Source organism: Varroa destructor, unplaced genomic scaffold, assembly GCF_002443255.2.
Source record: "Varroa destructor unplaced genomic scaffold, Vdes_3.0 BEIS01000002.1, whole genome shotgun sequence".
In the NCBI taxonomy this organism is placed as follows: Eukaryota; Metazoa; Arthropoda; class Arachnida; order Mesostigmata; family Varroidae; genus Varroa; species Varroa destructor.
Window position 1 is genome coordinate 14,091,711 of NW_019211455.1, and position 26,825 is coordinate 14,118,535.

The 26,825-nt window shown below is 45.0% G+C and overlaps 1 protein-coding gene across 9 annotated transcripts in view; it reads right to left on the reverse strand.

Annotated features, from left to right (window-relative positions):
* LOC111244978 (uncharacterized) overlaps positions 1 to 26,825 on the reverse strand; it is a 184,835-nt gene that overhangs the window by 49,317 nt on the left and 108,693 nt on the right. For 8 of the 9 annotated variants that reach the window (XM_086979296.1, XM_086979297.1, XM_086979293.1 and 5 more), the window contains one exon: positions 23,515 to 24,352. In XM_086979296.1, the coding sequence (XP_086835422.1) occupies positions 23,515 to 24,352 (838 nt within the window). Of the gene's footprint in view, positions 1 to 322; positions 1,836 to 23,514; positions 24,353 to 26,825 lie in introns of those variants that run through there. The other variant, XM_022792650.2, reaches the window with a different exon arrangement.

Sequence of the window (26,825 nt, forward strand, 5' to 3'; positions counted from 1 at the left end):
TTAAGCTGTAACCGTTGGAGAAATGCTAGCTTGCAAACTAATTAGCAGGGAATGTGCCACATAAAAGGATCAGAATTTATCAAAAACACACGTTTCGACATTGTTTTGCCTTAATAATCCCAAATTTTTATTCCTTACACCGCAAAAATGTCAATCCACTGCGGCATTGCTGAGATTTATTCATTTCGATTATTATCGATGAGTAAACTATTGTACATTTTATATTAACGCATTATTCGGTCACGTACGATCATGCCGTACGGTAAGCGGCGGCACGATGCGATCTGTTTTTCGTTTTAGTGCCTTTACTTGTCTATCTAACCTGGCGAAGGGGATAACGGCTGCGGGGACGCGCTACCTCTGCTTTCGACCATCAACTCCTTTCCTTCACGGCAGCCTTTATTGGCAGGTTGTTCCTTTGGCGATTTGTGAAACTGGCCTCTGGCTCCAGTGGGCTCCGGTCCCAAAACCTCGACGCCCACCGCGTGTCCAAGTGAAACTGAAGCCCCGGGATCACGTTCCTTGCAAACAAGCGACAGTGCGGTCGGATTCGTAGCGTTCCCCCCGGACGCGTTTACGGTCAACACGGAACGCACGAGCGCCAGAGGCACCACCGTTCTCAGCTTCATCATAGAAAGCCACAAAGTGAAGATCTTCTTCACACCTTTACTGAGACGCGTAGATTACGCGCTCACACAGGCACTAACGACCGCCAACACGAACTTTAACAGCAACTCGCAGCTGGCCACCGGTAAACGAACTGATCAACAACATCAACAGGTCAACATGGTTTGTCGCGCCACACGATTCATTGAAGACTGGCTGACCTCAACGGTATCACTTTACTGAATACATTTCACTTATGGGAGAAGTTCGATGTCGCGCACTTAATACTGGCAATCTAACACTGAGCAGCTACAACTTTATACAACTATTAGAAATAACACATTTACGACTAATCGTCTCTATCTTCAACTAAGTATGCTTCTGTTGACATCTCACCAGAATAACGGGTAGCAAAAGGTTTTGAGCAAAAAGAATTTCGGCAATTGCTGCTCTAATTTATGCTTGCACTTTGGCTGAATTTGTTTTCTGCTTGATAGATGGTATATGCAAGCGGATGCTGAAGACAGCTCTACGAACAAAACACTTTCGTCCTGTTCGTGAAAGCATATGCTAGATAAACGAAAGTAAACGTAACGTTTAGACGATACCCGAACGTATCCAGTTCGACTTCAAGATTCGGATATGGTTTTGCCTGTCTTGAACTGTTGGGCCTATCGGTCTACTTTAGGTATTCACTTCAGGTATTAGTCAGGCACGTGCTTCTGCCCTTTAATGGGCCTGAGACCTACTTGGGATTCTCTTTTCCACAACAACCAAGAGACATCACAGCGTGTTCACACAAAAATATGCCGCCGTCCATGTTTTTCGTTAGTGACAGTCAGTAGATAGACTAGACATCCGTTAATGCACTAGTGCCATAATCAGCTGTTGCTCGGCTTACAATATTTCTTAGTTTGTTTGTTTGTTAAATAAAGGCGCGACGGGTTTGTGTATTCGACAATAAAGGCCTGTTGCAACAAAACGCAATTCTTGCTCGGGTGATGCTTTGTTGGACCATTCCTGATGTCTTTACTTATAGATCCTAAGAAACCGCTTCGGAGCATTAGAGTTCTCTTTCTCAGCAGCACGAGGCGTACGCGACTGATCGTGGTACGTCCACCGCACACTTCACTTGGTTTTTCGGTGAGCACCCTCTGCACCGCTGTGCTCCGATCCGTTCTCGACCCGTCGCGCTGTCTGAATCTCGATCTGAGAGTCTCGAGCGGTCTGGCACCAGGCAGCTATCCGGAGCGCTTGCCTGCGATTCGCGCGCCCTACAACAACTCTTTCGCGCCGTCGTTGCAGCTGGCACAGCATCAGCAGCAGAGGCAGCCGCACCAGCGGCGGTAGCAGCCGGAGCCGCTTTGTTCTCCTCTCTCAAAAACTCCCGAAGAAGATTCGAGGAGAAGGGCGAAAAGATGCTTTTTGCCGACCGCCCGCTGGCCCCACCGCCACTGCTCCGCTCCTGGCGGGCCGTGTTTGGTTCGGCGATGCACGACGCGGCCCAGTGTTGCCACGGACTGTCCCGTACCCGTGCTACTGCCGCTGCCGGTTTTACCGAGGACTTTGCCTTCGGACCTCAATGATCAGATAGGAATCGGTGAGACCGCGTTCACCAAGCAAAGTCAACGGTAAGTTAAGCTCGTCATCTGGCAAACTTAGAATGAAGATATAGTATCGACTACGGACAGCGGACAAAACCATACAAGCGAAATATCAGACAAAAAATGATATAGAAAGGAACGAAGGGAAAAACACGGCTGACTATATGTGCTATTTTGTGCTATGGTCTGTGTGAAGCTGGGGATGTTAAAACACTGATGTGATGATGAGGAGGAGGGTAGGTAGCAGTGCCCCTGCTGGTAGCGCTACTCCGGGGCTACTGCAGGAAAGCAGTCACAGCAACCTCATAGACAGACTATAAGATAGTTAAGAAAAGGAAACAGAGAGGGAGAGAGAGAGAGAACGAGACAACCAGGGGCCGATGGGTTTAAGGAAGGGGTCACAGGACAGCAGCGGTGTTGGCCCTGATTGCGTCGCCACGGCGGCGGTGATGGTGGCAGTGGTGGTTCTGGGGCCCGGTCGGGGGCCCTAGTTCCCGAGCAACGGGAGAGGCAATGTGTGTAACAAAAAACAGAACGCTCGGAGTAGAAAGAAAAGCTGCGGGCGGCGGCTCAGGGCGGAGACTAGCGGAGAGAGAAGACAAGGACGCTTGAATGGTGTAATAAATTTAGAGAGCGAAAAACAAAGAAAAAAAGAAGAAGAAGCCGTAATACCCCCAATACAAAAAATATTCAAGCGGATCACATGTATCTACGATGAAAAGTGCTACAGTAGCGTCCAACGTAACACTGTCGATCAGTGCACGCAAATTATGTTCAGACCGTATCAGAACGGTTTCCTTGCAAAGGAAGAAAGAAGCTTCCAATAATGTCAGTGATGAGAGAAACCGTCGAGGCCAATACAATTCCACTGGGACATCGGCATTTTATCTCTAGGTCTCAGTATCACCTCCGAGCGACAGGCGCAATAAGGAGACGGAATGTCGCCCATCGCTGATAACAGCAGATACTTCTTGGTTTGCGTCAGAGTTTGAAAGCGGTTTTTGTCAAAGGGCCAAAATTTATTGAGATACAACGCAAATAAAAACCGAACGTGTCTGTATAGAATACGCAATAGCACTGAGACCTGCGCGGCGACAAATGTTTTTTAGAGTTATAAACCGTTATAAATACACATCATTTAACCGCTAACAGTTATGAGCACCCGAGCTTATTCATGACTTTCATATATCATTTCTATAGCTTTTGTTCAATGAATCATACCTAACATTAGCTCGACTTTTTTGTTTGATGTCGTCGACTGATTAAGCCAGCACTCAAGTTAGGAACTTGTTGCAATTGTTCTATCATACTATTTTATTACCCCACTGAACTTACGATTGTTGTAGCTCCCATTGTCATAGTTCTTACACGATTCCGTCCTAACAAGCCCAGTACATAGTTCAAGTTATTCCAAACACACCGAGGTATTTTGAAGTATTATTCGGTTAATCTGATTCATGTATTTCACGGTCTTGATGAAGGCAATATCTATGTTTCAAATTTTACGCCGTTAAAATGCCATCACACGACTGGTTGCCAACACGAACGAGATATGCCTGTGCCCGGATTCGAAGCTACACCACAATGTGTCCAACAATTTACTACCCGCTAAGCTATCACGGGGATTTGGTAAAGGTAACCGAAAAGAAAGTGACTTCAAAACTTCACGTTAAGCTCAAAAAAAGGTCGGGAAGCTGTATGAAAGTACCGATAGTTCTAGAAACTCGACATATTTGTCCTTACCCTGCTGCTTTGTCATCGAGCTAAGCCTATGGCTAAGGAATCAGAAAAATCGTTAAAATCGTTTTTGTAACAGAACTTTTGGGAGAACTTTTGTCAGTTTCAAGTTCCAAGCGATACCTGCCATATGTAGCGTAGTGGTAAAACGATATATATATATATATATTATTCTTTTAAGAGTATAAGATTACGTTCTAAATGGACACGCACACTCTGACGTGCCTGTACGTAAATGCCGTCGGGTCAAGTGACTGGTATGATTTTTGTATCTTTTCTTGGGCAGAGTGATCCTCTTTCTGAGCATGAACACCTCTAAGATACGTAGGGTTTTCTCACTAAGGTGCGTAAATCAAAAACCAATGCTGGAAAACAAACTGCTTCAGCGACTAACAATTTACTGATTTCTCTCCGTAGCGTTACGAGCGTCGAGTAATTAATCTTACTAGGTACAAAGAAGCCACTGTCGATAAGGAAACACGAAACGAATACATAAGTAACCCTAGATTGGGTTTGGTACATGGGATGTTGGGGATATTCTTTGCATCTTTCAGGTCTCCAACTTCCGCTTTTCTTTAGAATAGAAAGTGCGCACATTCAAAGCTGAAGCTCTGAACAAACTTTGCGTACCATTATAAACAAGATCAAGTCGTTTTCAAGTGTCTCTGTATTCTTATACAAATGCATGATATGTTAGTGCGGGGCGGGGGGTGTGTGTCGCGCACCGATGACTTGTGGTACTGCGAAATGAAAACAAGCCAAATTTTGCTCTGTTCGCAGGACGTAGGTCAGGCTGTGTCTAGTTGCTAGGTCGTCACCGCGCGTTTCGTGTTAATACATAAGCAAGTCGTGACTCTTCTGCCTGGATTTCCCATTTGCCGCACGCCCGTTCATTAAATGCTGGTTTATTATTTACTCTAACAGTGGGAATGCGCATACGCCGCTAAATGAGTATTGACACATGGACAAGATTGGTGCTTTGGAGGCAACCACTGCCAAAACAACTGCAACGACAATGATAGCAACGCACCAAAAAAAAACTCGAGTAACAACAAGCAAATATCATCATCATCACCGCCGCCATAACTTCAGTCGCAGGCACCGTCCCATTTCAATTCATGCCGCCTAGGCCAGATACCAGATATTGCTAAGAAAAGCCTTCAATGAATGGCTGCGGCAGTGATGATCCAAAGTCATTCACTGGGCGTCAGTCGCTGGGCAATGCCAGCGGTCTGACCGCCAATTCAAGGTAGTCCTCAGAGAATCATGACGATAGTGAAGTTGTGTTGCCTGAACTAAACGAAGACGTTGCTTTGTTTTTTAGAATTACTCTATTAACCCTACATCTCCCTGCTTCCTTTCAGTACTGTCATGGCAATGGCGCATCTGAGCTGTGTTGCGTGTCTGTCCTAACAGTTATGGCCTGCGACTTGTTGGACTATGGACTGCTGTGTTGTTGTTGTCGTCGTCGTCATTATCATCCTGAAGGAAGGAGAAGTCGCGCACGTTTGAAGCTTGTCAGAGTCTGGAGGCGGCGGTGGCCACCGCGCGAAGAACGACCCACCTCAGAAAGACAATAAAGGGCGAGAGAAAACATTAGAGGAATGGGCAGTGACATCAAGTCAGTCAATGTAATGTCATCATGAAGGAAGACGAAAACACGTTGATTTATGAACCAGTCTTGGTCGCATGGTGAGAAGTGACTTATCTTCATGAAGAGCAGTTTCCTTCTGCAACGCCTGTTGTGTGCACGCAAGACCGTGCAAATATCGCTCTACTCGATATGCTTTCACTAAAGATCCTCTTTGCTTATTGCAAGAACGACACCGAAGAGCACTGAGATAGATGAGCTTCTGAAAACAGCGCCGATATTGGCCTGGCCCTATATATGAAATTGGCTTCGTTTCATTTTTCCCTATTTTGGAGTATCCTATCTGAATTAGCCGCCACGATGCGCTTGCTGTTGTCCATTCAAATCGAAACAAAAGATGACTGAACGCATCGTAAGGATACAGTAACGTTCTCAGCAGGGATTAGCACTTAGCTTCATAAGCGACGGAAGGAAAACAGATGTAAAAGTGGGAAATTATCGAAAACAGTGTCACATGACCAAGCATAGCCGTTAGAATATAGGTAGCCAGTACGGTCTAGATGATGGGTGCCCATAACCACCCACCTATATTACGAAATGTCACGCTGGTCAAAGCAGGGATGGGCACTTTTATCCAGCATGAGGTAATAAGTAACAGTAGAATTCAATACTAAGCACAACAATAGTATGCCACAACCGTCTCCGGCTACTCTGTAAAGTGTACCATTTTAAAACGGCATTTTAAAAAATCAGTGATTTTTCTCCGTTTCAATAAGCGAACAGGCACATTGCAGAGGCAGAGCAAAATTTGTTTTCTCTGAAACTACAAGACCTCTCTCGTTTTCAGGTGACGCAGACATCCATTAGTCAACGAACAGATCTCGGGTAATACCTGTTCCAAACAGCATAAGTCCCTAATCGATTAGAAGGTTAAAGACTTACGAAGCTGATCGAACAGTCAGTCGCCAAATTAACATGTCCATATCCATCTCTCTTCCTCCCCTCCAACCAAAGTAGTATTCTATTAAAACTCAAAGTTGGAATAGATGTTGCGCGAGAAAGACATGCCCTTGCTACCGGAGCGCAAAAGACGATTAATCCGCTTGGCCGCACGACTTCGCGTATCGATTACTATGAATGATATTATTGTCGCGTTGCGGCAGCTTGCGCAACAAGCAGCACCTCACAATCTGGGTTGGTTACGGGCCATTTCAACTCTGGCCAGGGTCTACCTTTTGGTCCGGGAAAGACTTGGCCCCTTTTCGATCTACTGCTTGCTCTACGCAGTGTTTCACAACCTAGGCTTCCTCTAGCTGTCCCGTATAGGGCGACCTTACCGAAGAGAACTGTCCCTGCCATTGGTTAACGCCTAGGCGGCGTGTGATTGATGAAAAGTTTCTGATTCAAAATAGCGAACCAGTGGAACACTGGTTGCTCTCTAGAGAGAGACAGCGGGTCTAACAGGCAGTGGTTCCAAAGGACCAGCCGTAGTAATCGTAAAACGAAGGGTATCGATTTAGTTAAAACAGAAAGAAAAACGTATAATATGAATTTGCAGATGTGAACCAACGCGAGTGTGTACATGAGAAGTACAGCGAGTTCTATATCTCGAACGGTGATAATACCCGAAAACGGCCGAGGAAGCAAACTTGTTGCAGCCGACATCTTGGAGACAGATGAGGTTAAACCATAAGGTATCAACAGCTGCTCACCGAAACAACTCTATCGAAACACGCGGCCATGGGTATGTCTTTATACCGGTTTCGTACAATTCCATTATAGGAAGATACCTGCGTTCTCGAAACAACTACAGGACACGTCTAAATGAGCGCTTACTTTAAACAGTGAACGTCGCCCAGTCCTCAGCTTGCGTTCGTGGGTACCCAGCACATTATGGGCCAGCAACAATACTAAGCTGCCGAAAACATATCGGCTGTTTTCAAGCTAAAATTAAAAAAAAATAATTTCTATATTTCAAAATAATATTATTAAACTGTGTTTGTACTATTTTTTATTAATACCATCACTGTAGAACTATGGTTTCCGGTCGAATAATTGTGACAGTAATTGTGATTTTTGCGTCCCTGCATTGAAATTAGATTAACATCATTAACAGAGTTCTGCAGAGACGAAAACGGATTATAATCTAGTGGTGCAAGATTCGGATTATACGGCAGACCCATCAAAATTGCTTAACGTTTGCCGAATACGTAAAGCTATATGTGGGCCGGCACTATCATAGCGGAAGAAGCTTCCGCTTCTGTCCATAAGCCCCGGTGGAGTTTTCAATGGCTTATCGTAATGTTACTGGTTATTGACAGTGAAGCTACGAATCAACCGTTCCATCAAGAGGACGCGATTCCTAGTGCATAGTTGTTTTTCATTCCCACCAAACACGTAGCATTTCCTACCTTGCCGGTAGATTTTTCCATCCTTTTAATTTTTACATCGTTGTTGTATGCGATTTTTTCTTCACGACCCGAAATCAATCGCTTTAGATGCAGTTAGACTTTTGCAAATTCGTTTTTCTTTTATTTTTTACAGAAAGATTTTTTAAGGAAATTTAAAACTTTTTAATGATGGGTGCTTAGTTCATCCGTGCTATCTTGGCTACTCACGTTGCGCTTCTTCAACTTTTTCGTAGTTGGTCGACTACTTCAAGGAGCATCGTTCACGTTGAGATCTCCATAATTGGACTGTTAACTACGTTCTGACCATAAATAGCGTGCTTTTTGTCGGCCTAGGCAGAATTTATGCCTTTATCGTAAGAAAATTGTAAAATATAGCGAATGACTTTTTACTCATCCTTAAGGCGGTCTATCTCAAATCTAAATAAAGGCCTTTCCACAATGTTAGGAGATCTACTATTACCATTAAAATTCAGGCTCTCAAACGGCACTCACGGAGGCCTAACGGAACTCATGTTACCTGAGGTGTTTGCCGTTAAACTATTTTAGCCAGAAATACTTATTTTTAAACAATCGAATAGGCATATGGCAAAGTAATACGATCGTAGATCGACAGGAACATTGGGTAGATACAATGTTACCTCCTGTCCGACGATGCCTAACGATAATTTCGAATACGAAAGCAGACGCATTTATCTACTTAGGCCACTGAAAACTGCAATATTCATGAGCGAGCACCGAGCCTCGCCGGGCTTGTTTAAGTTTTACTATGATACACGCGTCTCCCAGTCAGTATTGAAAATAGGCTTACAACCTCATTTACACCGATGTCTACATTCGCCAAAGACCGTTGCAATAACTCGTAGCACCGCCACAGTTCGTCTCAGTGTTCCTGAGAACTGTCACATTTTTTTCTCCGATATACCCCCGCCCCTTCACGCGACAAGCGCTACCCGTCTGAACCGCAGTTTCAGCATCACCCAGTATTGCACTGTTGTGGAAATCCGCAGTAGAAATATCAATCAGGCAAGATCCTCCCCCGCCACTTTCACTGCCCCTCGCACTACAATCACCGGTAGCAACACATCGAGCACTACAGACCGCGTCAGCATAGCTCGTCATAGAAGGGTGCAACCTCTATGTCGCCTATGTCAATCGTATTTAACACACGACCGCAATACTTTAATGGGCTTAAAGTGTTCGCCCGTCAAGCTCCTTCAGCTTTTCTCGTCGACTTCCGTTCTTTTGATTTTAGTGGGGAGGTCCCTCCTAGTCCCCTTCGCGCTTGTGTACATTCATTGCATTTCTGCATAGCCACGTGCTTCAAACCCCATCGCAGTTTCCTGCTTAGCTGGGACCTATATTCCTAGTTCCCCAATAGACATCGATGGTTGCTGGTGGATGATGCCATGCTGCTGGTCTTGTTGTTGTCGTTGTCGTCGTCGTCGTCGGCGTAGTTGCTGTTGCTCCACGAAGATCGATGCTGTGAGGCGCTCCTGGTCGATGACCACCGAGCCAATGACCAGGATTACATCTGGCATTTTCTTTGCTCAGTAGCAACATTGTCGTAGCAAATGCAGCATTAGTCGCTCCTGCTTCCACTAAATATCTACAGTACAGCTTGGGCGCATACATATGAAGAAAATAATGCTGAAGGTGGACCGTGGGTTCGAAGATGATGTCGCTTTTTAAGAGGCCATTATCGAGTAATGAGCTCTATTAAAATCCGTCCTCCCCCACCGATGTGTGCTGTCCAACATGGATATTTCATGATAACCCCTTGATACAAGCGCCCTACAAATCTATAATACATAGATCGACACGCAAAGTGAAATCAAAAAAAGACTCTAAACAGGGTTTTTTTTGTTTTGGATAGAAGTACGAGTCAGCTGGCCGTTAGGTGAGCCCGAATTTAAATGTAGAGCTGCGACTAGACCATTGCCTCAACGACTGCTGCGGGTACCAACCACTACGTTGATGGAACCTCCGAAAAGCCGGCGAATATATCGTGACCATCCACTGGACACGAGCAAAGAGAGACCCAACAAAGCCAATTCTGGCCGGCAAGCGAATGCTAGCCGCTCCATCATTCATTGTCGATCGTATCACTGGTGTGTTTTTGTTCAAGGGAACCTGGCGAATGAGGTGACGCCGGTCGAGGTCGAACTGGTTATTTCCACACGCAACGGGTTAAACGAGATTAATTTTGTATCAAATGAAGCATTGAAGATTAAAGCCAGAGCACGCAGATGATCCCGTCGACGATGATTTTATATAGAGCGAAGTGGCTGGAAAGGGCCGAATGATCGAAGCAGTGCAGCTTGCATGTTCGCTCATATTATCGAGAGCGATAATACAATAGTTTATGCTGTGAGATGCGTATATGACGTGCATTATGTACGCAGGAGAACCCGTACCATGCAGACCTTCGTAGTTAAAAAAAAATCGAAGTTCAAATGAATTAAATCGCCACCTAATCACTACGCTTTGCTGGGTGCAGCATCGCCTACCGGCGAGCTGCTAATCCTATCTTACCTTCTATCCCCCCCCCCTCCCCCCAAGGAGTTGATTCGTTTTTATCCTTCCTCTTGTCCTGCTCCGTCAATAATATATACAAGTGGAGTTCAAACACTCGCGCCAATTTCTGTCCATTTCCTTACTCTAGTTAGAGCTCTTCTTCTCTTCTTTCGTCTCCGTTTGCTAGTTACCCCGTTCCATATTGCCTCCCCCCTTCATCCAACTTTTCTATTTCGTCTGTCTCAACCCTGCTCAGATTTGGTTGCGCAAAGAGACGGCTGCATTTGTTTTTAGGCTCGCTATACCGACCCAGTTAGACACCCTTTTAGCGTCTCCTCGGTTTCCTTCTTAGGGGCTCCCTACTTTTGCGAAACGAATATCCTCGCTTGCTTGTGCACCACCAATATCACCAGGGGCGCTGGAACGTTCGCCAGAAGCAGAAACGCCATCTTCGTCCGCTTTTTGTCCATTAGGTACTGCGCCAGCCGCGCGGAGCGGGGTGCTCAACGTCGAGCTGCACTGCCTTAGTCGTTGAGATCATCGTCAGCATTGCCAACATCAACAATATCGGGAGGAGCAACATTGTAACGATAATGATTGCCTTTTCTAACTGTACTTCTCTTCACCCACTCACTCATTGGCACCTCAATCTAGTGCACAAAGTTATCTTGAACCGTCTTAGATGGGACGGACTCTAAAGAAAGGCAACACGCTAGCTTAAAGCGCTACCAAAAATACACATACGTGTAACAGTTGCCAGGGGTATCTCCTCACCTCCAGTTGTGGCGGCAGAAGCAGCACCAACCCCTTCATGTAACACCAACCACCTGAACGGTCGAGTAAACGCGCGCGCGTTTAGACAGCGCGACGAGGCCGTCTTCTCTTCTCAAAAAAAGAACGTGGAAGAAATGGTCGGCGGCATCGTCGTCGTTGTCAGCCAAAAAAACAAAAGGAATGAAACGAACGAAGTTTCATTTTTAACGCTTTCAACAGCGGCGCCGAACGCTCATGCCGCATGCATGAACAGATTCATGCCGCATGTAGACGTTTACGACCGGCTACTGTAGTGGTGGTAGCCTGCTTTTCTTTATCCTTTTGCACTGCCAAAGAAGGATTGTTAATGTCGGTGTTTCTGTAGTCGGTGTCAGTCTCGCCATGATCTTAACATACCCCATCATCGGTAGGCTCGCCGCTTATTTGTAGGTCTTTGTTCATCATGTCGTTCGTAGCATTCCTGCTGCCTAGCCATCGCAGGCCCCTTACGCGCATTTCTCTCGTTAGATTGTTCGGCGCAGCTAAAGTAAGCGGATCTCGATACGCGGTGCTGAGACTCCCCGCACCTCAATTTTTCTTCTTTCATCATTGCTTTTCTCTTTTGTAATTTCATTTCCGCCTCGTTCTTCTCTGCTGATCTAAACATTCTATTCGTCATTTGGTCATTTTTCTAATGGACTACCCAAAGCAAATTTAGGTGAGGGAGCAGGTCTACCGAGGCTCTGTGTATATATATGTATGAATTTATGTGTATATGTATGTGTGTATCCATGCTTGACGTGGTTATTGGAGGAAAAAGCTGCTATTAACGGTTTTTCAGTAAAGTATTGCATATATTTGTAGATGGACATTGTGTAGACTAGTCGTAGTATTTCTAGGTAAATCACCAAGCTGAGGCCAGTTTAAGAAACTAAATTTGGAAAGATTTCGGACGCTGCTAGTGTATCATATACGCTTCTGAACAATAATTGTTTATTTAAGTAATTAAATCATACTACGTCCCTATAGAGGCTATCGTGCCAAGCATCTAAAAAGCTGTGTCTTTCTTGGCTAACGATCTGCTTAATGATCATCGCGATGATTTATCAAGTTGAAAGGCTGTCGTTCATATGCGCGGTATCGCTAAATGGTCCGTCCGTTCCGTGTCCTTCTCGCACGTGACGATAGAATATTGTTGAACTGGTCGAACCGACAGCCCCTGGGCACGTTTCGACAACGTCAGCACCTTTGGCGTGGGCCCTCTGACCAGGATGGCCTACCCGTTACAGCGGTATCCTTAACAGCATTTAAATAGCTGCATCACCACAGTCTGATTAGGGCCCAGAGAAGAATAACAACAAACGCTTCCCGGGTCAGTTGGTGGTACCATCGCTATGCTACATGAAGGTAATAAGAAAAGTGTTGATGCTTTTTTCTTTGTTTCAGCTATTCAAAGTCAACCCATCTGCCGATAGCGACTGTGTAAGCACTTTTTTGCTGGTTTCCGAACAAATCTCTAAAAAAACAGGAAGAACACAACGAACGGAGACTACCAGGGGAAGAAGGGCAGACACTCTGGATCCCTTGGGGGCTTCTGTAACTAGCTTTTCCTGTCGTGGACGGGGCTTTTATACGTGGACTGCCGCTGTTGGTTATGACGATGACACAAAACTTAACGTTTATTGAGCCGGCAGTTTCCGTTTAATCTTGACTGATTTACGTGAACAGTTGATGAGTTCTATATATTTAGGCAGACAGTGAAGGCTTACATTTTTGTTCTGAGGAATCCTGTTTTATATATGAATGTATAGCTTTACTTATATCTTTGGAATAGATAATATGTCGAGTCGACGTTTTCTCGCAGCGATGCATGTGTGTCTTGGTCGACTCGGTAACTTAAATGGTCCTCAATAGCATTCTATTTAGCTTTCGTAGAATGGCTTGTATTTGAAAGCAGGCATCATTGCACAAACACTTCACGAATTGACAACGCTTTCGTGTGTCCTTATCAGCTATTTTAGTTGAATAAAGTACAAAAATAAATGGAAAATTTATTTTATACAGTACATTTGAAATTAAATCAATAAAAAGTATATCGCGCTAGCGATCAAGCCGGCAAAACTATGGCTGCTTCGGTCTGTGCATGCTTTCAACTTAACAAGATAAATAGACCCTTTTCTGACAGCTATAACAAAACGGTTACATTGGACAACACCAAATTCGTTACTTATTATGTACGTAGTTATTCGAGGTGTGAGCATTCTCGAATAGCGTGCGTGCGTGTGTGTGTGTACGGCTTCAGGTCTAACTTGTCTCAGTCGGAGTGAGCGAAGCTTTGAGCTGCCTTGAGCCTGGGCATTTTCCACCCAGGTTAGGTGCGAAGTCAATCCGTCTTCTTAGTCGATGTTGGCGTTGTGATTGGATCAGTGTAAATGACGACTTGATGAGTAGTCGGTTAGTCAAACTCGTACTCACACATACAACGAGAGGAACCAGAATCGGACCGGTAAACAACAAACAGCAATGATCAACGAATGCTTCAGCCCAGTGACCTCTAACCGAGCGGCGATACGGACAAAGCTGTTAAAAAGATAGATCACTTCGTGGAAGAAGTACAACGAGCAAAAGTCACCTGACAAACGCCCATCAGTCTTTCAGGCAAACTCTACCTGAACCACCAGAACTAACTGGTTCCATCAAAGGCCGGCTATATTGGTTCATCGCAATGGCCACCTATTGATGTTCCAATTATTATAAAAAATATTCTGAAGGATCAATAGTAGGAGACGCGTATTGTCATCTCAAAGCGGTACAGAATTGTTAGTGAAAACAGGCGTTCAATCATAGCTTTTTTCGGTGTAATAAACGTTCGACAACTACAATGAGCCAGTTTTATCTCGAATTATTCCACCAACGATAGATACGCAGTTCAATTAAGGTTGCCTTAATGAAGTTAATCTGTGTAACCTTTCCGTGGCGGTCTTAGGTTTGCAATAGCAATTCTAGCTATTACAGGCGGCGGTTTCTATGTGATTGCATTTTTTAATTATAATAATTGCGGCTTTAGCTCTGCTTTCGTTACCTTCTTGATCCGAATTTACAGCAACGTAGACAAATGGAATATCCATTATGGTTTAAATTAGAACGAGCCACACTAGCCAGGAGAATGCACCATGGTGCTAAATGTCCTATATTCGCAGTCCATTCATTTGGGAAATCTCAGCATTTTACTACAGACCGACATAAGGATTGGTCATCTTCTGAATTGCTTCCCGGGTTATCGCTTGATTTCAATGCTTTTTTTTACTCAATTACTTTTTTAGGGGACTACAGCTCTGTGCCTTTGGACTGAATTAATCAGGGCACAAAATGACCTGGTTGCTTGGTGCGACCCACAGAAACCAATAAAAATCTTCTCAGGCTAGGCGTATTGCCAGGAAACAGCAGAGAAGCAGGCGCGAGGAACACCAAAAGCTAGTCCGCATAGCCAGTCTCCATTGCCCCACTACAGGAAGAAGAGTCTAGTGAAAAACACTGTCCGAACAGAACGGGAGGTTCATAGCGCCACTGGCCATCAGCTGCTTCTGGCCAGCGTTGGGAAGACAGGACAACCCGCGAGGGGTGAACGTACGATAGGGCTTCACTTGACAAATTTAGCCATCGTGAGCCAGGCAATTTTGGTTGGTACTCAGTGGAAGTGCACATAGATGCATGTTTAACTTAGAACTCGGATTCGGCTCAGGCGTTAGTACTTCCGATGCTGAGAGAAGATGCATCTATTTGACTTATGGAACAAGCACGCGGGGGCTACAAGGTATATAGGAATGCTTTATAGCGACGGTTGCTACTCATTGGCGATGATTGGAGGGCAGAAGTGAAGGTAAGGTAATGATTGTTTGAAATGAACGACTTTAGCCAGTTGACCGGTTCTTACATCAACGAATTTGCGCGAGAGTCCATTGTTCAGCGGGCCGGAAATGAAGACCACCTTTCTAACTATCTCTCTTCAAACGACCTTCTCCATGACATTAGCGTGAGGGTCGATGCAAGTCTGTATTTGGCGAATGAGCCGGCGTGAATGGTAACGCTCAATCGTGAACTTTTTTCTAAATTGATTAAAGCGTAAAAATAATTTTTTTATTCAAATTATGAATTAGAAAAGTGGACACTTTTGATATGCACCTTGCCTATCTTTGCTGTTACTGGGTTGGCTAAAATAAAGCCACAAATAAAAGGAGTCAATCTATGTCTCCTACTTTCCCTCGTCGTATCGTCGTAATACACCATAGTGTTAATATTCACAGGTGACAGACGATTGTTATGCGCTGTTTGGGCCAACACAGTTACCTCTAATGAACTGGCCAAGCCAGCATTAATCAATGCGCAGGCCGAAAAGGCTCAGACAATAAAGCAAACACCTATAAGGAACATGATCGTGCGTTCATCGAGCACCCGATCGAAGATTATAATTCTAAGATATTGTGGCCGCCGGAGCTGGCCATAGCCAGTAGCAGCACCCTCTGTCTTGCAGAGCGATCTTGCAGAAGGGATTACTTTCGAGATAAAAAAAAAATTGAAACGAGTAAGCGAACCAGGCGAGCAAGCAGTTAAGACATAAGGTAGGTCTTAAGAATCGCTACATCAACATCTGCAACAGCACGCTGTTATTCAAAAACTATATTATTCGTTATATCATACGTACGCGATATATACGTACGATCGTTTTTTTAGTACGCTAGTACGCTCGTTAGCCACTAGCAAAGATCGATCGCTTTTTAGTGCAAGCATACCTAGGTATGTTCTACCTTAACATTCTAGCCAATCAAAAAAATGCTACCCCCCACTATTAGATAGCCGGGCTAGAGCCCCATGTTGGATCATTTGTAATTAAACATTTACGATTACCATTTGATTGCTTATAACGGTGCCAGTAAAGCGCACTATGTTGTTCGAGACCTGTTGGCAGAATAAACCTTTTACATAAGACGAAGGTAGGTCTTCATAAGGTTATATTGTATTATATATCTATGGGTACTCTTCCCAGGGGCCGATTGTGGCAGTTCGATGTCGATGACGCCGCAAACGATGCAATATGATCCCTAGATTACCTTGGCAACAAACGCAATGATAGCGCAAAAAAGCTCTGGGTGTCAGCAACGCCATCACGACACTTCCTAATGCCAAACTTCAAATCAACGGCTTAGCAAGGGCGGTTGGATCAGGTGTTCCTGCCCCAGAATGAAAACATGCGTTTGATGTCCTCTTTTTTTTTTTGCCTTTTTGTAGCCGCACAACAGTCGGTTGCTTTTGAAAACACCACATCGCGTCAGAGGTACCATCGATCGCCCTGTTGCATCCTCTCCTCACCGCTAAAACCGTTCTGCGAGAGGGGAGTAGCAAAAACAAAGCGTCGGAGATGAGCTCTAGTAAAACTTCAAGCCACAAAATTTGATCCACTCGGATGGCCACCTCCCTTAACAGTCGACGCATACTAAATGTGTGGAGGGTTGTACTGTTCTTCATCAGCCCAATTTTAAGCTTCCCTACTATTGCTGCTACCCTCCAGTAACGAAGGGCCTACCTTATTGACGCAATGAGTTATTTTTTTTCTGCTATTATCTCCCACCATCATATTAATTCCCGGCAAAACCAAAGATACAGCTCAGTCCAGTTCTGGCAATGAATGACGCTCCCGCCCGCATGTTGTTTTTCGGCTGCCTATAACCCTACGGCGGTCCTAAGCGGTCCGGTTTGATGACTGAAAAGAGAAATGCCAATGCCCCTCTCCTTTTTCGTATAGAGAAGAAGCGGCCGGTCTTTCCTCAGCGAACTTGATGCTGTCTACACAATTCCCTTGCCTTCTTCTTCTTTTGCCCCGTTCTTGCCTGCTTGCCCCGGTCATTGACCATGGCAAGCGATGCAAGCAAGGTAGCAGGTCAGCCCATATGCAGACGATCCTCCATAAAGCCGCTGATTTCCTTTTTCTTATTTTTTTGTTATTGTGTTTAGTCTGCATGTACGTGTGTGTGAGTCCGTGGCCTCGCCACCGACCAGCAGGCCAGCTCTGGGGTGTTGCATAGCCACTTCCCGAAGGGCGCCACCGTGGATACAGCGATGAGTTGTGCGCCACCGTGGAATAGATACAAAAGGGAGTGGGTTTTGAAGGTGGCCATGTGATATGTTTTTGAGGCTTATCTGCAAGACGCGCCCTGCTGACCGGACAGCATACGAGCAGGTCGTTGAGTCGGCAATCGTTGAGCATGCCATTGCCCACCGAGCACCATGCCACCGGGGATAGCAAGCGATACGATGCCATTCAGTTTACATGCAGACGCACACACTCACATGCGAACAAAGCGGAAGAATGGCCTTAATTCCCTTAAGAAAATATCCATATCATTAGAGCAACCGCCACTACCAGTAAGGGCAACAACGATCCCTACCTCGATCTCTTCAGTTGATTCCCATTTTTTTTATCGTTTCAATCGGTTCACGCCTTGTTCCATCACTAAGATGCTGCTTAGCGCACCCAGTCCTCACTGTGTCTTCCAACCAACATACGTCACACTGCGCTTCGGTCTGTAGGAAAAGGATGAATGGATGCAAGCGGAAGCAAGTCCGCAAACGATTCATGCCCCCCCCCCCCCCCCAAAAAGAGGAGAATCCATAAAATTATGCCGTTGGGTTTTTCAACGGTGCAGTTAAGGCGCAAAAATCAATACGCTTACCGGAAGCAAAGTAGCGTGGATACAGAATGACGCCAATCGCTTACCGGCATTTAGTCTAAGGTGCTCTACTGTGATAAAGAAGGACTTCGGCTTACCATAAAAGATGAGCCGTAGTTTTGCATTAATTGCTTAATTATTTGCTTGTTTTAATGGCATTGTCCACTGTAGTTGGACAGTTGAACTACACAGGTCTCACACTGAAAGTTAAAAAAATAAGCACCGCATCGTGTATACGGTGTGGTGCTTATTTTTTCCCCTTCAACAGGTACAGAAGATCTACTCGCATGTCCGAACGGTAAAATTTCGATAAACTTACTTTTTAAGAAAGGAAAAGTTACTTTTTTTTTTTCACTAGATTTAGTTTTTTCTAGCAACTGAGGCCGCTCATCGCTAGCGACAGAATTTAAGTGGCAGTTGAACTTGCAAGTTGAAGTGATTATTGAACAAACACGATCAAAATGATATTGGCGATTTTGCCCCTCGTCTGAGGCTTTTCGAAATCACCTCGTTTTGGTCGTACGGGGTCTTCACTCGTGTGCGCTTCGCTCAAGATCTGAACTTTCATCATGTGCTAACGCAATAAAACCTTTATCTTTAGACCAAGTAATTATTGGATTCATTTGGGAGCATCTTTTGTGATCTTGTTAGGAGTCAATACCAATCAAATCTATTCACCGGAAAAACTTCCTATTCGGCTTGGTGTTCTTACAAGCACATTTTCATATTTGTATTATCCGGTAGAAAACGATAATCCAGATATTTTTTAAGTAGCCCTTTTTGACTCACATAGGCATGTCCCTCACTTACTTTTTTTATCATTTCTCGTTTGGAGTCCGCTACAGAATTTCCTTTCTCTAGAGGCTAACACCGCGCGAATGCGGAAGGCTACGACTCCGGATGGGGAAAGCAGAACATTGAAAAAACTTTAACGCTTCTAGCTCGGCTCTTCTGTGCTTCTGCATACGCAGTGCAACCAGCAGCGTATATAAGTCCGTCTACCCATCGATCTCCTATCTCGTTGTAGGCTTCCCGGGCAAGGGCCCCGCAACACGACGCTGCACAAGCACCGATTGAGTGTCGGTACTGGCCGAATATAGCTATCGCTTGCCATAAGACCTTTGCAAAAGAGAGAAAGCGTTTGGTTAAAGAAAGATAGAACAATTTACAAAAATGTCGGTGTTCATTTTCGTCGGCATTACTTTGGGAGCCGGTACGTAGCCTAAAACGCAGCCTACGGACAGCAAACGATCAGGCGGGAGCGCAGACTCTCAGTGATCCAAACCAGTCCGCAAATCCGGTCCAATCTAATATAACCGACGAGCCCTCTGCACCAATGAGCGTTCTTTCTCTTTCTCTTGAAGCTGTTCCGAAGCTGTATGCTTTTGGCCCGCTGCTGCTCCGGCGATCAGCACCGAATAGTACGAATGGAATGTTGCTAAAAAACAATTTCTGCATCGACAACGAGCTTACACGTTTAGATGCATTTAGATGGCGACTGATCCGGAGTCGATCGCCGCTGCTGTCGATATGGGCGCCTTACTTTGGTTCGGTTGCCGGTGGATATAGTCCGATCAAGCGACCGCTCGATCTACGCCCACTGGATCGTCGCCAGTGCTCCGCGAGACCCTCCGTACGCTCCTACCGGTGTCCGCTCTGCTCTTCAAAACACTTCTACCAGCAAAAGTCTGTTAGGCCGCTAAGTCTGGTTAGCTTATCTTCAGTGTCATAGAAAAAAGAAGGGAAACGGTTGCTGGAGAGAAAACTAGCTCGTATCTGTTGTTTACCGCCGTTGTGTCTGAGAGAGGCGTTCTGAACGCTCAGGTGTCTGTAGTGTGCGTGGCTATGCGAATATACATGAGTAGTCTTCTTAACTGGGTAACCAATTGTAGCAATAGTTTAGCCTAGTCCAAAGAAAAGTCTGAAGCCCGACAGGAGCCGATTGTGTGCTTCTTGCACGGTTGCGTCCGGATCCATGTGTTGAAAGAGCTTTGCCCTACGTTCTCTGCCTCCTGCTGGTGATGCTGTTGGTGCGGACCTTACGGCCATCACTCATCCAGAGGCGTGTGGCTAGCAAAACACAGCAGTATAACGACTACTTACTCGGTACTTCTGTGAGATTTAATGCTTTTGGATTCCACGGCCTCGGAGCAGAACCGATCGACTCTTTCGACTCGAAGTCTTTACCCACTCCACGATATCATAACGAAACCGATAGACAAGCAGCACTTGACAGATGAAGCAGGCGAGAACTCTGTCAGAGACAACGAACCAAGAAACGAAGAAGGTCGATGGCGTCACGGGTGTCAAGCAGCAATACTCGGATAAGACGAAGCGGTACACCGACGTTTTACACGGTACTCACCAAACAATTGAGTGATTCGATGGCAGTTTGCAATCAATACACCCTATAGAACAACACATTGCGAACTCTCGTTATTCCCGAGAATCTTTAAAGTTTTCAAGATTGCGAAATTGGCTGGAAGCAAACAGAAGCATTAGTTAAGACAAGCGTTTCATGTGAATTGTTAACGTACATGTACTTCTACAGCTGTATACTTCTGCTTCAATAGGTTCACACCGCTATTTTATATAGGTCAAACTAGTTGTATCTTACTGATTTATGGTACGACTAGTGGACAAACTTTCGCAGGTTATTTATGATGAAAGCCATTTTCTCTTAGCCAAAAAGGTGTGTTTGGGGACTGGACATTTGAGAATACATATACATTCGGCCCTGTGTCGGCATCGCACTTTGGCAATAGGTCCGCAAACAGGGATGCATCCCTTCGACTGCTGACAAAGGTAAGATGAGAGTGGCATTCATGTTTGTTTAGGGGGCGGAGAGGCGATCGAGAAAGGTGGGATAGAATCAAGAAGAGTTCTGAAGAAGCGTTTGAGCTCAATTGGGCCCTGGACATTCTACTGGTCGGAGAATACACACAAAGAGCCATTCTCCCCACCGCATTCTCGCTCCCCCCCCCCTCCGTCTTGTCCTGCCATCGAGAGAGATCGAGAGAGGGGGCGGGGGGGGGGGTAAATCAATCTTTTTTAGTGCTTCGCATACTGCAAGCTCTTACCACAAAAAGCACCGATGACAACTCGCCGGCATCCAAAGCCCCAGGTGTGGCGCAGCTCTTTACCTTCTTTTTTGTACGGTGTAGGAGGCTATAAAGGGGGAAAACGGGACAGCGTACCTCATGGGGTAGTGTCCACGAGATAAGCCGCGTAAAAGCTTTAAGGGATTGTGTGAGGGGCGCGGCGGCTAATTTGCACCGGACGTGCGGGCTGACTGCCCGCGGGCGCTTCAAGAAATGAGAAAGGAAGAGAAGTAGGACTGATCCAAAGTCGCTGGTGCAATAAATGATCCATTGAGATGCACTATTAGTCTGCGCTTGATGCTGTGCTATTACGTCGCATCTTGCATGTATCTCACAGTAATAGCATCGATGTTGAACTGTTTCCATGCATCGATCAACAGGCTTTTCTATGGTCCACCAGTTATATATAATAAAAAACGAACGTTCGCGGTAATAGAAACTACTGAAACTAAATCGAGATGTGTGTGCGCTACGTGCCTGTAGCGTAGGAAGAATGACAGAAAGTCTCAATTGTAGGCTTAGCCAGCCAAAGCTACTACATAATCTAACTATACGGCGCCTAACGTGAAGCTGGTGTCGATCGTGCAAAGCTTTCAAGCACAATATATTATTGACATACCATTATAAGAATATGTAATATAATCTGGTGGTGATTCTAACATATAACCCTCAACCGTCTTGCTTTTCGTAAATGATCTTCTAATTATTGCTACCAACGTCGGTGCATATCTGCCAATTTGAAAGCTTCTCTGAGTTAACCCATCCACTCTTCTCGGTATATATAATCGGAATTAGGCGTCGACGCGATGGCTTGGAGAGCCGATCTTTTAGTTGAAAGAAACCAGGAGTCGTTGCTTTATGTCCCATACAACCTGTGTAAATATACAAATAATAAAATCCACAGCTATTGATGCATGCAATAGCAGAAAATCGACCCATGTTGCCAATGAAGCACACTACATATTATATGATACCACGAGAATAACAATCAGTTCCGGCTGGTACTATTAGCAATTCCAACTCGCTCTCGATCCGGAACGGGCACACTGTGCATTGGACAAGGCTAAAACGAGAGAATAAGAAAATGCTACTGCTTGCCGTACAAGCAAGAGGATGAGGATACGGACGCAGTAAAAAATGCACCATCTCCTGATTGCCTGCCTCCTGGCAGAGTCCTGCGTCTACTACCAGCGGCGCACTATCTTTGTACGGTCTGTGGTTCGTTAAGGGGACCAGGAGGGCGCCGACCGGAGTGCACACGCGTCGGCATGGTGAGCGCTAGTATGCGTCCACCTCGATGCCGTGCGTGTCGAAGCGGTCAAGACAGTCAAAGCTTTCCGAGACCCCCAAGGCCGGGCAACAGGGGTTCCCCTCTTTCGTGTCCCAGAGTCCACTACTTTAGTCTATCTCTTTTCTCCTTTGCTCTCTGTGTCGACTTTGTCTATAGTGTACAGCAATGGCAGTGTTCTTGTATATTTCTCGCAGACCCTTCAGCTGTCACGCACTTCTTTTCTCTCTAGTGAAAAGCGTCCCAACGACACATGCAGTGGGGCTTTATTTTTCCCTCGGTTTTTTCTCAGTTTCTTTCTTTCTTTTTTGGTTTTTGTGCTACTTGGCTGGCTGACTGGCTGTCGAGGGCTTTATCGGTTCGCCTGCGGCCGGTGTTCTCGGCTGGACGATGCCGTATGCATCGGTGCTCTATGCTCTAAGCGTTATTGGGTTTAAAACGGCAAAATACTTGAAGGTGGTTGTTCTTTGATACTGAGTTTTATGCATAGAATACGTGCATAGGCACAGTTTGACGCTTTTGCTGATCGTATGCCAAAAGCGCACTATGTTGATAGGGCTATGGCAAGTTAAACGCGGCAGGAAAAATCTTGGTCATAAAGGAGTAGTGCGCAACTGTACGAGTGTTTTTGCGGTAAATTAAATTTCATACAACGCCACGTTAAGAATATAGTTTAGGAAACTATATATTTAATCTAAAATAATCGTAGTAATGGTAATGATAAAATTGAATAATAATCATTTGTGCTTTAATGAAAATTCATACTATCAGTGTAAAACGACAGAGAAACCTGTCCAACTGATAATGATTTAAACAAACACCTTCATGTTCCAGACTGCCCGTTCGAAAAAGCGAATCTGTACTTTATTAGCTCGAAGTAATTAGAAACCAAATGAGAGACATTAATAAGTAGTAACTTAACTACTCGTATGGTATAAATAAAGTGTAAAAAAAATACAATCAATAACAGAAATATATACAGCGTACGCAAAAATCACTTGACAGTTTGAAAGTCTTTTGACACCTCGAAAGGCTTGTTTTTTTTTCTCTTATTTTTATTACAATTTATTCTCCTACCACGTGAACTGCTAAGTCGGCTGACTCTTACCGAACCCGCTCTATACATTATATAAAAGTACGCCTAGTTAACGTTATTTGATCGAAAACGGAATGCTACTACTCACTGGTCCCGTTGGCGTTTCTCGATAGCACCCGGTTGCTGTTTCCGCTTGTCGCGCTGTTGCTGCCGACCGAGCTCGTGTGATTCAACGCCGCAGGGGCTGAGGCTGCCTGCTGCTGTTGTGGGCAACCCGGACCTGCTGGGCCACCCTGACCGCCCGCTGCCACGGGGCTACTGGCGGCTAACGGATGCGGAATGCCGGGGCTGGCCCCCAGGGGTCCTCCGCCACGTTCGCCGCCAAACGCTGCCGTCAGAGCCTGTTGCTGCTGCTGTTGCTGTTGCTGCTGTTGATGGTGTTGTGTAAAGTGGGCCCCCGCGGGAGGGCTGCTCTGTTGTCTACCCTGCTGGCCACCAGAGAGCGTTGGTCCGCCCGGACCCTGCTGGTCGCGATCCCGACCGCCAATGTTAGCACCACCGACGCCGCCGCCGCCGCCGCCACCACCGCTGCTCGAACCTGTCGAATGTCCCGCAAGGGCTGCAGCAGCAGCTGCTGCCGCGGCTGCTGCGGTTGTTTGCGATGATGATGAGAGGTGGCCGCTATGCGACGTGAGGGACGGTGGTCCAAGCCCGCCTAGGGACGGCGGAAGTGGCGAGCCGTCGCCGGGATGATGGGTGTTATTGTGTTGCGGACTAGGTGACGAATGGGATGGAGGGGGCGGAGGGGGAGCCAACGGTGGAAGGCCAAGTGGATGCGTCGGGGGTACGAGCGGACCTACCAGACCGGGTGGCACCAGGCCAGGGGTAACCTGAAGCGCTTGAGCTGCTTGCGCCTGCGCTTGACTACACTGGTTCAGGTACTCCCGAACCTGCTGCTCCATAGACATGTCACACAGAGCGCGCACCTAGAATAGAATAAAGCCAAAATTAAATAAAAGCCAAAAAATATGACAAGATATCCACAGATTCGCACAAAGGAGGAAAGGGACGTTGGTACCAACGGAACAATATGATTTATATTATTATTATGATTGTACGGTGGAAATGTGTCACTTGTTTACCGAGCGGAAATGTAGGTCGCTCTTTACACGAACAACCTTTCCGTACCTTAGATTGTTTATGTAAGGAGCGGACGCATTGCAAGACAGTACTTGTCTACTTTTATTTGACAGCTATTCATCATAGCATTTACGTATATTGTGAGTTGTTTTATAAAAAATTCCAGTCTCCCTAAAGGTGCCTTGATTTCTAATTCATCTTATGTTAATAACAGAAATGCAATAGCTCTTTTACAGTACCCATGTTAAAATGTTCTTCTGCTATTCAAGCCGTTTACACTCATTATCTTTTCTTAGTTGCCTGAAGTTATCTCTGACCGTCTCTGTGTATGCTAAGCCCAAATCCTTCGGCCGTTGTTTTTACGTCGCAAAAGAGTCGTATAAAAAAAATTTTCTACGCTTCAAGGTTTATTAGAATCGCGTATACGTAAAGTGTCACTCATGCAAAACCTGTTCTATTCGTCGAAACCCTGATCTTATCTTATATATGGGTAATAAATCTGATATAATATCTTATATAATAATATGGGTAAGCATAACGCGATAATATATGTGGGTCAAATATAGGAAAGGCAAAAACTTTCCGCAAGAATCTTTCCGACAGTGTTGTACTACAGGAAAGTAGGTCACGTATGACCGGCATCGACTGCAACTTGCGTGAACTTGCGTAGCTCCTCTGAGAACTGTTACATCGAAAAGCTGTTACGTTTAACTTCTAATGAAAAAGTAATTGCTCATCCATTTTTTGAGAACAATAAACTACTATTTCTCACGTTCTCCATATATCACACTTAGGAAGTTATTTCTGTATTCCCTCCCTTTTAACAGCCCTTTCACTGAGCACCCACACATGTGTAATGTTGAGTACGTTAAAGACAATTTCAAACCAATGCTTCACCAAGTAGACGCTGTGGTGTCTATTTAAGGAGGCATATATAGAACAAACAATCAGATTATGCTTTGTTTCAAGGCTAAAAAACATACTGTGTAAGTTGTCAGATCGAACCGGGTCGGTGCTGGTTATAGCCTCCAACCTGATAACTGTATTGCGGCTAGAATTAGGGGTGTACGATATTAATTAGGCGCTTTAAACTCTTTAATGTAAGGTCTCTTTAAAACGCCAGATTTGACTACACTTTTTAATAAATCATTGTAGTGCTAGAGCTTAAAAATGGTTCATAAAAAATGAAGTTCGGTTTTAAACAAATTTTAATTATTTATTTTATAATTGTTACACATTTTTCATTGTTTAATGCAGCACCTCTTGCGCACACTGAGTTCCTTGAAGGCATCAGTTTCTACTGGGCACCCGCGGCCAGTAGCGCCATCTAGCCACTGGGAGTGGAACTATACTTAAGAAACTTTGGTCCCAAACCACAGATGGCGCTGTGGTTTTACGCGCGACTCTCTTCTATAGAAATTTACAGAGTGGACATGAATCGAACAAGATACACGAATGCTTAATACGAATAGTTAGAGACTGATTCTCATGGAAATAAATTTACCTGATTATGTATGTATGACACGTCTCCAATAGTAATACGGCTTAATTTTTGAGACTAGTAAAAGAGGCGTTGTTTAATAAGGGCAGTCGACAATCCGCTAGTTTATAGATATGATTAGTTTATAAAAAAACCTGTGTTTTTGTCAATAATGTAATAGCTAAGTTGTTCGATAGAAATGTTTTCAAATTAGGTTTGTGTGCAACATTAGCTCATGGGACAGAAGATATAAGGTGTAATTTACTCTTTCGAAGTCTCTTTATAGCAAATTGCGCTGTCTATTTTCCCACCTTTACGCACCAGCTACTCATAAATTAGGGGAGGTACACAGAGTAAGACTATTCGCATGAAAATTAGCATAAATATATGGTTTCTTTTAGACTATTTTCTGAATTATTTTGAGAGGAAATTACGTATCGAGATGTAGCTGCCCAAATAAATTGGCTTTGACCTCCGCCGTTCTATTACACAAGATCCTGTGCGGATATGAGTTGTCAGGCGTGGAATGTGTACCCAGGCACGACCAATAACCGTAAACTAGGCTGAGGGCTGCTACTTGTCAGGCCTTTGAGTAAGATTAGGTCTACCACACAGGATGCTTTTCGCAGCTATACTTAATCCGGTTAGTTCATGGTTGTTTCTGTCGATATAAAATGTGAAAAGTTCTTATTTCGAGTTCCTATTTTCGAGCTCCCAGTACCCCATATACTCAAATCCTATTACTTCTACGGCCACTATCAAATATATTCTCAAAAGTTTAAAAATCCTTATATATGGGAAGACTGTGTACTGGCGGCGAAAGCCGACGCGGCGGTTAA